Raw genomic sequence first — 12,734 nt, 5'->3', positions numbered from 1 at the left:
CAAATACAACTGAAAAATGGTCTGAGGTGGTAATCTGGGATCAAACCCTTGGCAGAAACCCACATCTAAGCCAGCGACTGACTGCTCTGTTTCTAACTTCACAATCATCATTTTGACTGCTGGTAAAGTCCCTAGCTTCTATTCAGGTAAGACTACCAGAAGGGAAATAAAACTCCAAAATGATAACCATATATTCCATAAGACAGAGACAGGATTTTCCTTTGATTCCTGAAGAGCCACAGGAGGTACCTGTGTCAGAAAGGAGAAAGAAGGACTTAGAGATTCTGGGTAAACCTGAAACACCAGTTAGACTAACCATCATGACTACAGCTGTGAAGCAAGAGCCTAACTACTAAGGCAGAATAACTTGTTCTAGTGAACATTGTTAAGACATGTAGCTTGGTGAAGAAGGAATAAAAAGGTTCAACTGTGAACCCAAGCTTGTATCATCACCTCATGCTAGTTACCTGAAGCCAGCCAGAAGCAACCAAGGAACTTCCATCCAGGACTGGATACAGTCGGTATTATTCTTATTTATTATTCTTATGGAGTAAAAGAAGTAGTTATAGTGTCATCAGTGATACTGGGCACTAGGAGGTGAAAATCCTCAGAGTGGAGCATAAAGAGGCATTGACTGGCCAGAGCTCTAACAGAGTTAGCGAGAAGAGGAAGAAAAAATTATATTACGAAATATATTTAAGCAGTGATTCAAGAGTCATGTTTATGGTACAAGGAACATAAAGAGAAGCTTGGAAAAAGGAAAAAGAATAAGGCTGCTTTCGAGTGAAGATGAACTTAAGGAGACAAAGAAGATGTGGAGCAGCAATGTCTTATGCATTGCAGATTAACTGCAGGGCTAATGGGAGAGAAGTTGAGATTTAGAGAAATTCTTGAGAGAAATTGTTGGACCAAGCAGGAGAGAGCTTGAGAGTGTCTTGTATCAAAATAGAAATAAATTAGGATTAGAAGAAAAAAAAGGTAGGATATCTTGCCTTGAATGGAAGTAAAAGAATGAGAAGGGAGGAAATACTGAAGGAATAATTGCCCAAAGGCTGTACTTGGTAAGGTCCAATTAAGCAGTGGACAGGGAATGGCCAGATGTCATAGGGTCAGCATGGGTATGATAAACATCTTGAACTGTGTCTACACCCAACAGAGTTTTTTTAGTGAGACTGGGACATACAGCGCTAGTCAACAGTAGTTGTATACCTCCAGCATTTTCATAAAATGTTCATACAGTAAAGAGAAATGGGGGACAATCTTGAGAGGGTCTGAGCAAAGAATCTCCAGTTCTTCTACATTATTTGAATTATCTGGAAAGATTCAAGCAGGCAGAAACAGCCAGTTTCATTGATGCTATTTTTCCCACAACTGGTAGCACAAAGTCTAGATGCCCAGCAAATCCAAATTATTTAAAACTTTGACAATATCAAGTGCTTCAAGGCAACTATTTTCTCTGTCTGCTCTGGAGTGTAAGGAGTTGATGAACTCATTTAAAACTGACTATAAGTGAAATAGAAAAAGAGTTTGTAGAAACTAGTGCTGATCTCCAAGTATGGAGGCAAGCAAACCAGCCTGGGTAGACTTTTATGTTATGCAATGTGAAGACTTTCTGAATCCTTGGCACACATGAAAGCCTTGTAATACAGGTTTTCTGAAGGAAGTCAAGTATGCTTCCTATTAGCTGAGAGGAAAAATGCCTTAAACAAGCATGTTCAAAGTGCTTCTTGGAATAACTGTAGTTTGCATGTAGGAATACTGCATAAGTACTTGTTGGACAAGAATCAGGAGACCTTTGGGAGTATGTGTAAAACATTAACAAAACGAGATTACATGTTTGGTATTGCCACAGTGTTCCTTGAGGCGGGCATGTAGTAAACCTCCCACAGACCTGAAGCAAAGCTCCCACAATTAGTAGTAAATCTCCCATAGATTTGAACGGAGACTGCAGATTAGTAGGTGGTAAAGGAGCAAATTTCAGTTTAAAAAAAGAATTCAGGAAGCATGTCACTGAAGTATATGGTTACATGACAGGTCAGCACAAGTTGTGCATATATGCATGGGTCTGTGCCTTGTATGCAAAGGAGAAGGTGTTTTGGAATATGGCGGTCACGCATGGTGTGTTTGGACTTCAGAGTTGTGTTGCTGGGTTATGGGCTTTGCTCATAGATCCTGTTTTTCATGAGCTATAAAATAATCAGAGAACAGCCTCATCACGCACGATTTCTTCCAATCTCCATCCCTCCACTGCTGCCACAGATAATTTCTGGCCACTTGGCCACCACGCCATATCTGCTGCAGACAGAAAACTCCCCTCTGTTGCCATAGCAAAAGGCAGAATTCAGGGTGGCTTATTCTGGAATTTTCTGCCCCCTCAACTCACCACCAACGGCAACAGAAGCACCAATTGGCTATATTCTGTATTCCCATCACACATACACGCAAGCCCTCATACATGTCCTATAATAGTCATCCTGCAACCTCTGCACAAACTGTAGGCTCCCCTCTCACTGAAGGTCTCACTAGTTGGCCTTGTGTCCTCCATACACATCTCCCAAGCCTCTGCCTTTAAGGTGCTCTCACACCACTGAGAGGGTACTAGTCTGCCTCTGAAAGTACAGGGAGCAGAAGGACTTGGGATCGTGGCACTCTGATTTGAGGAATGAAGAAAAAAAAAGTGATAAAACTAAAGACATTTTTAACTCTCATCAGCTAGCTGTATATTAGTAAATACAACAGAAGAGCTACTGATTCATTACTACATGCAATATTTAATTATTAGTATGCTACATGGAAGAAGTTTGGCCTGTGCCAATCAGTACTTTTCTAGATGGTTCCTGGGTCCCATTTAAAGCAGGAGTCTGGTCAAAATGACCTTCTGAAGCCAACATTTCTATGGATGTTTTGGGAGATAGTGTGTGCCAAAATCGTATTCAATGGGCAGCTGGGATGTAGCTATCCCATTTCAAAGTAAAAGGCAGCTCCCACATGAGGGGCTGTACAGATGTAGCCATTGAGGCAACAAAATGCAGAGAATTGTAAAGTGAAAAAAAATTACGTTCATTTCCTGACTGCAGGCAAGCACTACCAAGCCAGTACAAAGAGGCTCTTAGCTACAAGGGGTGGATCATCCAGACCGCAGGCAGGGCTCCCTGCCTGAAGGTGCTCTTTGCTCTTCCAGCCGCGGCATTCTGAAGATGGCGAGAAAGTCTTCCAAAACTGAGACGGTGCAAATAGTCAGGAAATTTAGCTTTGGACAGGACATGCTGTAGCATCCAGCCAGAACGGCTGTAAAAGGGAGAACTGAATATGACATAATATGGAAGATGAGCCTCACTGCAGGAAGAACTATTTTGAAATACCTGAAGTGATCATAATTACTATAATGAGGCAACTATTAAAAAGTTGTCACTAGTATGGTTGTAGTATCAGTAGATTCATAAAGTAACACAAAACTATTAAGTCATGGCTACAGCTGGTAGCAATTAAAAAATGACATTTTGCTTGAGAAGGCAAGAAAGGTAGCGAAGAGAAGGAAAATCCTCAAGGAAGACAACAGCCTTTCTGTGATCTTGTTTTTTACAGTAAGATCACAGTTCCTTATATGTAAGTAAAAAAATTTCCTGCCTCAAGGTGTTAAAATTTAAAGGAATTCTTTAAAGACAGCTATAGGAAAAATAAAATTAGGGGAAGCTAAAACATATGCCCTTGGTGCATCAGCCCCATCATGTTACTTGGGACAGCAATTTCTTCCAACAATAGCTCACCCAGCTTTTGCTTGTTCAGCTTTCTCATCCTTTTCATGTTATCCAGGACAGGTCCAGCATCTGTTAGGGAACAGAGGTTATTAAATGAATATCCACCACCAGCTAGGAAGCAATTCCCAAGTGACAGCTCCTCCTCTTCTACTCGGCACCTGTCAGGCCCTATAGCCCTTTTTCCCCTTCAGAGCTAGTAAATGGCTCTGACTGTATCCCAAAGCTTTGCAAACAACTTACTCTTGCTTTTGGGCACAGATGAATCCTTCTGTCTACAAGACCAACTTGCTAGCCCATATCATTAGGATCTCTGTCACTTGATCACGAGTGTGCTCTTGGCATGAAATAAGTATTTTGGCTGAAATTTCTTGCCCTGCATTAAGTGCTGAGCCTGAGCCTCCTGGGTGGAGAGGAGGTTACTGGTGGTGAAGTGGCAGGAGTGCTGAGGCGCGTGACTCACCTCGGTGGCACACAGGTAGTGTCTGGGTGTGTGGGCAAGGCTTCAGCCAGACCTGGGTGTCCCTTGGGGCTGTCTGTAGAAGAGCTCGGAGGGAAGGTGTAATGCCTCACACCCAGCACATTCAAAGGAGACACAAGAGATGATAGATTTTCTTCCCAGATGTTTCCTATAAACAGCTGAGGCTGGCTGCCCCTGTCTAAACTACTGAGGTGGCATATGAACAGATCTCACTTTTCACAGAGCTTGGGGGGTCCGTCAGGGACAGGGTTATCACATCAGCAATGAAAAAGTGAACGCAAAAACATAAAGCCCTCCAGCCCAGTTATCCTGCTACTGCAGCAGGACCCAGTGTTCCACCCAGAATGGTAGTTCTTCCCTCTCCCCGGCTGGAAACCGAGCACCTGTCAGACTTCCAGGACTGATTTCCCAGCTCAGGTCTCTCACCACAGACAGATCCAGCTTAGGAGTTCGGCTGTTCTAGAGCAATCCTCCGTGTAAGAGAAGTTGTGCCTTGATTTTATATTATATTTTTGGTCACTTTTTGGTGGAATCACCTGGTCTGTTGTGGGACTGAGCTTTTCCCTGGCAAAACTCGCAGTCTCTGCTAGTCACGCGTGTCAAAGCCAAATTAAAACCCCAGCACAGGGCTGAAGCACAGCTGAGGAACCCTCCCGCTGTGGTTTCAGCAGGCTTCCCCCGGTGATGGTCACACGATCCAGCTGGGCTGAGTCACTGGGATGATGGCATCAATTTTCACAAGTATGGAGAGAATTATGTAGCAGAACTCCGTCACATCCATTTAATAATTTGCTGTCTTTAACGAAATTGGATAATTACAGGTGAAGGTACTGGCTATGGCATCACTGCTACTTCTTTGTTTTTTATTTATTGTTGAACCGGCTTCTGTTCAATATTACTAACTTCGCAGTGGTGGTGATGAGCCTGATGTTAGCTGAAGCAAACCACCTTCTAAACAAGGCTCCCTTCTGGAGGGGCGGCGCGATGCCGACGGACCGGGCCCCGTGCCCGCCTCCTCGCCCCTTCCTCCCGCCCCGTCGGACCCAGCTCCCGGCGCGCCCGCCTCCGCGTCCCCCCTGCCCAAGTGGTACAGCCACGCCCGCCCCCCCCCAGCGGTGCACGACGGTGGTTCGTGCCGGCGGGTCAAGCGCAGGGGGCGGTGGCGGCGCGCGGCGCATGCGCAGAGTGGCGTATGGCGGCTACCTGGCTGAGGGTGGTTGTTGTGGGAACTGCGGCGGGTCGGGTCGGACCAGGCGCTCCCGGGAGGCCGGGGAGGGCGGCTTGCCGCCCGGGGCAGTCCTGGAGCCGGGAAGGGCCGGCCCGTCATCGCGGGCAGCGCTGTGGGTGAGGAGCGGCGGGTGCGAGCGAGGTCTGTGCGCTGGGGCCGCTCCCCCAGGTCTGCGTGAGGGGCTCGGCGGCCGCGGGGACAGGGCGGGGGGGGACGGACGGGACGGGGGGGTGTTGCTGCCGGTGTTTGTGTGGGGGCGGAGGAGGTGTCCCGGCTCGGCTGGAGCCAGGGCGTGCCGTGGTGGGTCGTGCTGTTCAGGGCCCGTGCGTGCCATCGAATTAGTGTGTTTTACCCCGTTTTTCCCCCGGGAGATCGGCGGGTGGAGGGGGGGCTGCTGGGACTCCACTGCGAGTCCGTCTTGTCAGGTGTGGGACCGTGGGGCGGGCGGCATCTGCGAGCAAAGGCCAGGGTGAGCAGGTCCGTGCAGGGTCTGGGTTGTGGTGGCATTTGCTGCACGGTGAAGCGAGACGAGAACATCTCACCAGGGGCTCTGTACTCGGTGATCGAGGTGGCTTTTTCGTGTAGCTGCTACCAAACTCCCAAATGCACTGTGGCTCTGAGCATTCAGAGGCTGCGGTGGGTCTAGTGATCATGCTGATATCGCCTAACTTGTTCATAAAATTAGCTGGCGTTCCAATATTTCAGTGTTATCTGGCTCTTCCCACGAATCTTTGTTTTTGAACTACAGCGTGTTCAGGAAGTTTCAGCTAACTTGAGGCACTTACTGCTGGGCTGTTCAGTTAATTACACTACTGTTGTTAATAATACATATTAATGTTGCTTGTCTGCATTCCATACTCTTCTTGCATTTTTGGAATATGTTTTCTGTTGGAAAGTGGTTTAGTGTTCAGAAACTGATTGCAAAGTCTTGTTTTGAGATACAAGCTTCAAAGCCTTTTTCTGTGTAAGTGGCCCCACTTACTGGATTAAGGTTTTGTAGTTTTATGTTCCAGATCTGTATTTAAGATTCTGAATTGCACCCAAAGCTGTAGAGAGTGGTGGAAAAATCAGTGACGGAAAAGCAGGGGAGTAGGAGCATAATGGAGTAGGAGAATAACCACACACTGCTGTTGAAATGCGAGTTTCGTAAGTAAGAAAACAGGGTTTCCTTCTTGTATTATCTCTTCCTCTTTGTGCCTTCATACTTTGCCCTCTTCAGCTTTCGTTTCAGTGCATTACTTTGTACTAGTACAGACTTTGCAGGCCAAGTGTTAAACACACTGCTTAAATTTTTTTGTCTGTCTGTCTACCTGTCTCTGGGATGAATGTGCCTAATGGCAACAGCACCAAAGTCGTAGCTGCAGCGGAAGTGAGTTTTCTGCAGTTTGGAAGCTTTGTATATGGATGACTTAAAAATTCACTTCATTTTTCTCTCCTTGTTCCAGATGGAAAAGAAGAGTTCATGGTTTCTGGTTTGCATAATAGCAGAGGCTGAATAGGCATAAAGGAGACTATAGTGCAAGTGAGAAGTGTCAAGCCCCTTGCAAGGTTTTGCCCTGTAAAAAAAGAAGAAATGAATCCTACAAATGATGATCCAGTGTTTGGGACCATTTTTGACTGGGACTATCTCTTATGGGAAGTTCGTTTGACATTTTTAGCTGCTGGTTTTTTAATCTACTTGGGAATATTTCTTCTGTCTCACTGGTTGTCTTCATGGATGAGTACCACTTATCGTGCCTTGTATGCAAAGGAGAAGGTGTTTTGGAATATGGCAGTCACACGTGGTGTGTTTGGACTTCAGAGTTGTGTTGCTGGGTTATGGGCTTTGCTCATAGATCCTGTTTTTCACGCTGACAAAGTGTATTCACAGCAAAAGTGGAGTTGGTTTAACTGTTTAATAGCTGCTGGATTTTTCTTGCTTGAAAATGTAGCTGTTCACATGTCCAACATTATTTTTAGAACATTTGATATGTTCTTGGTAGTTCATCACTTGCTTGCTTTTGGTGGCTTGGCTGGTCTAGTAATCAATGTGAAATCTGGACATTATCTGCCTTTGATGGGAATGTTGCTGGAGATGAGTACCCCCTCAACGTGCATTTCCTGGATGCTTCTAAAGGTAAGAAGGTGATAATTTTCAAATTATGTTTCTAACAGTTTTCATGCATCTCGCTTGCCTGTAGGTAATCTGTGTGGTTTGTCTAGAGAGCTTTTCAGCAAACCTGCATTCATCTAAGTGATATTTCTGTAGTCCTGCATATAGGTTTCTGTGTGATGCTGTGTGCATGTGGATAATGAGATGGTATAGATTCATTCTGAGTTTGGGGTGCTGTATGCATGTGGAATATCATAGCTTTGCATGGAAAAGATGCCTGAGTGCATGTGTATGTGAAAGCTGGGTATTTGCATTAGTTTCATCAGTGCCTTATCTTGAAATAACAATCTCACTCCTGCATATTTTCTGTTCTTGTTTTTCTAGGCTGGCTGTGCTAATACCTTTTTCTGGAAGGCAAACCAGTGGGTGATGATCCACCTGTTTCACTGCCGCATGATTCTTACATACCATATGTGGTGGGTGTGCATTTTCAATTGGAATTCTGTGATTGAAAATTTGGGACTTCTTCATTTTATTGTTTTATTCTCGGGATTATTTGCCGTTACACTAATACTTAACCCATACTGGACGTACAAAAAAACTCACCAACTCCTCAGCCCAACTGACTGGAACTTTGAAAATAAAGCAGTGGAAAATGGAAAAATAAATGGTGAAACACATCAAAAGAAGAGGATATAACACTGAAAGAGCTATTTCCTAGTAGGGTAGTGGAAAAATACAATGCGAACTAATTCTTTGCCCATGAACTAGAAGCTTTTGCAAGAAGCTCATTAACCCAGTGATTCCTTGCTGGTAGTATTCTGTATGCATCAGAAGTATTTAAAAGCATTGTTTGTGTTTCATATGTGCATACACATAAGATCTTCAACCTCTTAGTTACGAATTATGCCAACAATTTTGTCAGGTTGGACAGTATTTCATTATTTAGTAGTGACATGCTCTGTTGTGGTATCCTTTATCCTAATGCTTCAAAATGGCTTTACAGTTAATTTGTCTATTAAGCTCAGCTTGAATCAAGTTTAGCTTGAATCCTATTTCACATATGTTGGAGAGACTGATACTGGAAATTATGTTGTTTATTAAGATCAATTATGACCCAAGTTAGGTATGCATGGGCACCTAGTTCCTGTGTGCCATTAAATCATTCCAAGTGTCTGAATTGTTCAGTGGTAGAATGCAGTCATGGTTGGGTTTGGGGATTTTTTTGGTTGTTTTTTTTTTTTTTGTCTTTAAGTGCACTTGAGGAAGAGGAAGACAATTGAGTGTTCACTGTCAAAGTGATTTGTAGTTTCCAGGTTGCCCTCTGTATGGGAGGAGTTCATATCCACCACAAACATGCATGTGGGGATGCAAGCATTCGTTATACTGGTAGTCCAGCTAGGTAATCATAGTGGTTCCTTCTGGACTTGAAATCAGTGAAATACAAGAGGCAACGATAGAACATTTGACTGTTTCACCCTTGAAAAGATTGCTGGTTGATTGGTAAAATTGTTTTCTGTGTAGGTCCCACATAAGCAGTCATGCAGCTAGTTCCACTAGTGCTCCTGTTATAGTTCCTCTCATTTTTGGAAATTCTCTTAGTTATAGAGAGGTTTAGAATCTAAGGTGACTCTTCTGTGGAGGCAGGCCCCTATCATCTCCTTTAGGAGTTCAGTTGTTCTTCTAGTATTTTTTATTTTACTTTTAAGAACATACCAAGTGACACTAACAATCCTTTGCACTTTATCTGCCACATCACTAAATCTTTCCTTGACCTAAGGAACAGGGTTACTTTTTAGATAGGGACTTGGCAAATTGTGGTGGATGTTCTCGCACTATTGGTCTGGGGGTTCCTGGATGAAATGTTGGTGACGGAAGAGAGTGACTCCTAGTGGCAGGAGAATGACAAAGATATTAATTAGTTTTGGCACACTGAACTAGTGAGATGAAAAGCCTGTCATTTGAAACTTTGTCGTGTAGTGTGATGTGACTGCTACATGGATTTATTTTCCAAAGTAATAAGACTGGGCAAGCCCAAGCTGTAGAGAATTTCAGGCCAAGGCATGTGTACTGATCTGTGGTGGAGCATACTGTTTTAAATGTGTAAGGGAAACACTGTTTGGTGTAAACAACCCCATTTTATTAGTTTTTTGGTGGGAATGTCTTTGATTTTATTCTGGTTGAAGGGAGGAAGCTAGTGGCCAGGTTGCTGTGTTCCCTAATTCACTCTGTGTGAGCACAGAGTTGAAGAGCTGCTCTATAAGGGAGAGGAAGCCTTTTATTGTTAGGTCATAAATGTATAGCCAGATCTTGTTGATAGTGATGAATATCTGAAATTGCCTGTTCAGAACTAGGCTGAGAGGGTCATAGTAATTTTACACAGCAACCCTATCTATTGTTCTGCTGATATTCAAGAGAGAAAATCTAAATTTTGTGCTACTTTCTGATTTCTGAGCAGGCCAGAACGAGGTTGCAGTGTTTTGGCAGTGTGGCCTGTCTGGATGCCATCATATAGAAAAAAAGGGTTCTCTAAAGCTAGAAATTTCATACCTGTCCTGAGGAGTTGTGTGTGAGACAGTAATATTAAAAGTACTTTAGAGGAAAGCAGAGGGATGAATTCCTCAGAAACAGAACCTAAATATGTGATCCAAATGCATATCGTGCAGAATTGAGACCTTGCTTGCAGGAGTTCCAGAGGGGAAGGCAGAGGACTGCCTTCCCAGTCACCAGATACCAAAATGATGGTGTGCTCTATGCAGCTTAAGACTTAAAGGTTTGGGTTTGCTAAAACAAGGTAGTAATGCTAAAAATCCCAGCTACAGAATTCTGAAGAATCCTAACAGAAAATGGAAGCATCAGAAGAGAAATAAGTTTGGGTGAAGTGTATAATTCTTGTGGCTGGCTAAAGGAGATTAAGTTTCTATGTGCTAAAATAAAAGAATATGGAGGGTTGGGGTTAGTAGTGACTTTGGGGCTGAAAAAAGATTAGGTGTGGTCCAAGCAGACAGGTGGATAGTGATGTCAGTAGCACCAGACTTCTAAAGTTTAATATTTTGTATTATTAATTTGTATAATGTTATTAAGTGGATTTTAAATGTTTCATTAAAATATTTTTTATCATAATAAGGCAATCTTTTTAGTATGCATCTTCATGTGAGTTCTTTCACGCAAAGACGGTTATGGCATATCTTGAAAACTTTTTGCATATCTTAACTATATTATTAATAATACCTAAGAGCGCGTGTTAACCTAAACACTGCTAGACCTGCTAGAACAAGAGAGCCAGGCAACAAAGCAAATAACTGCACTCATTTTATTTCTGCTGGTTTGAGGGGCGAGGGGATTTTACAGTCCAGGTAGAAATATAACAGGACATAAAAATGCAGACAACCGTTCTTCTTCACCTTGATGGGCTAGAGTTGGAGTTACCAGTTCTATTACACAGAAGTGTTTTCTTCACTGCCTTTTGGCTGCTCCCTTCAAGAGGATTTTCCGGTTTATGATTGTGGATAACTGTCTCATTGCTCTGAAACAATACTGAAAAAGTTCTCTAACCGAGGGTTTTGGTGTCTAATTACTCTTATAACGAAGTGCTGCTTTTCAACCCAAAGGTAGACAAGCCATAGTTTGTTTATAAATTTTGTTAATGTGAAACTAATCCCAGTCCTGTTGGGTCTGGGCCTCTCTTATAAGGCCTTATCCGCAATCCGATGTAGCAAAATTCTCAGTCAGCTTCAGCGGTGGCTGGATCAGGTCACAGGGTGTGCTGCTGCTGCCACAGTTTGGAAAACTCTTGTATAATATGTTTTTTGGGTGAATTTATTGTTTGCCTAGGTGATTATTTGAGACTTCATCCTCAGCCCAAGACTTTCTTGTTGGGCAAGATTATTCAAGGAGTGCTGTTTGTGTCACCTTTCAGGCTAAAGCTTTTTTTAAAAAAAAGAACCAAAAAACTCCAAACAAAAAACTAACTGTGATGGGGGTGGGAGTGTTTGGTGTTTGTTTTTTGTTTGTTTGTTTTTTAAAGAAAAATGTCTGATCTAAGACACCCTGGCCAGGCATCTGGTTCTTACTGTCTTCATAAGCATTCCTAAATTGCAGTTTGTGTTTGCCTCCATTTTTGTCCTGTCTTATGTTTTTTCCAAAACCTGTCATCATTTCCCCTCCCACCCACAAATTTTTCTATAAGATTTACTCTTACTTGCAGTGCTGGTCATGATCTTGCAGCAGTCACATTACCACAGTCTTTGTCTAATAGTTTTCAGCACGTACTGTTGGGCCCTTCTTCCACTAAATACCCATGTCCAAATCTTTCAGGTTTTTTTGCTTTTTCGTGATAACACTGATTAAATATTGATGTCATGTACAGTTATAAGACACTTTTCTTAACCTCAGGGAGACTCCTATTTAAAGTGATTTAGAAGTGTTAAGCAAATTCAAGTCTGCTCTTGTACAATATAACGGTTGTTGAATGGTACAGCATCTTTACACTGTTTACATAAGTAAAAGTATTTTATTGAATAATTGTCTAATGTGAGTTTCATTTACTGATGAAAATAATGCCTGTTATTTTTCACTTGCTATTTGTAGCTTAACAAGTTTTTGCAGTGCATAGACTAAAAAGATGACTTGTTTATTTTGAAATATTCTGTTCACCTTGACAAAGGTACTGTCATATCCATGGAAATAGCTGTAAAACCTTGTAAGCGAATGTCTCTTCACCAACATTTGCCATATTCTAAACATGAGCATGTTTAATTACATAACTAAAACCCGAGAAACTGCACTATATGTAAGTATGTATAATAAACAGTTTAAAAGTATCACTTGGAAATGACCCTTCTGGCTTGTGTATTTGAAGTGTGTGGTCTATTTTTGCATTAGGCTGTGAAGACACTTAATGGTTTAGTATGAGCCACCTTACGTTAAAAAAAAAAAAACAACCAACAAACTTGTCTCACTGCTAAATAACAAAATATAATTCTAAGCGTTAAACGTGTATGTCTTGCGTGGTACTTCTCAGGAATTAATTCCTGATGCTTTTTAGCATTAGTGAGTTAAAGGAAAATAGTGTCATTACTGGCATTTTAATTATTCCTAGAAGAATGCACTGTGCAAGCAACTGGCTGGCATAATTTGGTAGCTGCCTCTTCAGTGAAGTCCCCAAGATTAATTGAA

At 42.6% G+C, this 12,734-nt stretch overlaps 1 protein-coding gene across 5 annotated transcripts; it reads left to right on the top strand.

Moving 5' to 3' along the window:
* Positions 1-5,434: 5,434 nt before the first annotated feature.
* CLN8 (CLN8 transmembrane ER and ERGIC protein) lies at positions 5,435-12,379 on the top strand. 5 transcript variants are annotated; one of them, XM_068414454.1, is made up of 4 exons: positions 5,435-5,576; positions 6,478-6,610; positions 6,910-7,580; positions 7,941-12,379. In XM_068414454.1, exons 3-4 carry the CDS (start codon positions 7,038-7,040, stop codon positions 8,253-8,255), a joined length of 858 nt encoding a protein of 285 aa, XP_068270555.1. In that variant the 5' UTR covers positions 5,435-5,576; positions 6,478-6,610; positions 6,910-7,037; the 3' UTR covers positions 8,256-12,379. The 5 variants fall into 5 exon arrangements, with proteins under 5 accessions (XP_068270555.1, XP_068270535.1, XP_068270564.1 ...); XM_068414434.1 differs by having other exon boundaries at positions 5,435-5,605; XM_068414463.1 differs by lacking the exon at positions 6,478-6,610 and having other exon boundaries at positions 5,435-5,580.
* Positions 12,380-12,734: the final 355 nt, after the last annotated feature.

Source organism: Nyctibius grandis, chromosome 1 (assembly GCF_013368605.1).
Source record: "Nyctibius grandis isolate bNycGra1 chromosome 1, bNycGra1.pri, whole genome shotgun sequence".
Classification (NCBI taxonomy): domain Eukaryota; kingdom Metazoa; phylum Chordata; class Aves; order Nyctibiiformes; family Nyctibiidae; genus Nyctibius; species Nyctibius grandis.
This window is presented reverse-complemented; position numbering and strand designations above follow the sequence as displayed.

What these genes read in the sequence shown, in the direction of transcription:
- CLN8 (XM_068414454.1), top strand. Translation starts at nt 7,038, where the DNA reads ATGAATCCTACAAATGATGATCCAGTGTTTGGGACCATTTTTGACTGG. An exon ending in TTTCCTGGATGCTTCTAAAG is followed by an intron (nt 7,581 to 7,940) that starts GTAAGAAGGTGA and finishes TTGTTTTTCTAG; the next exon opens with GCTGGCTGTGCTAATACCTT.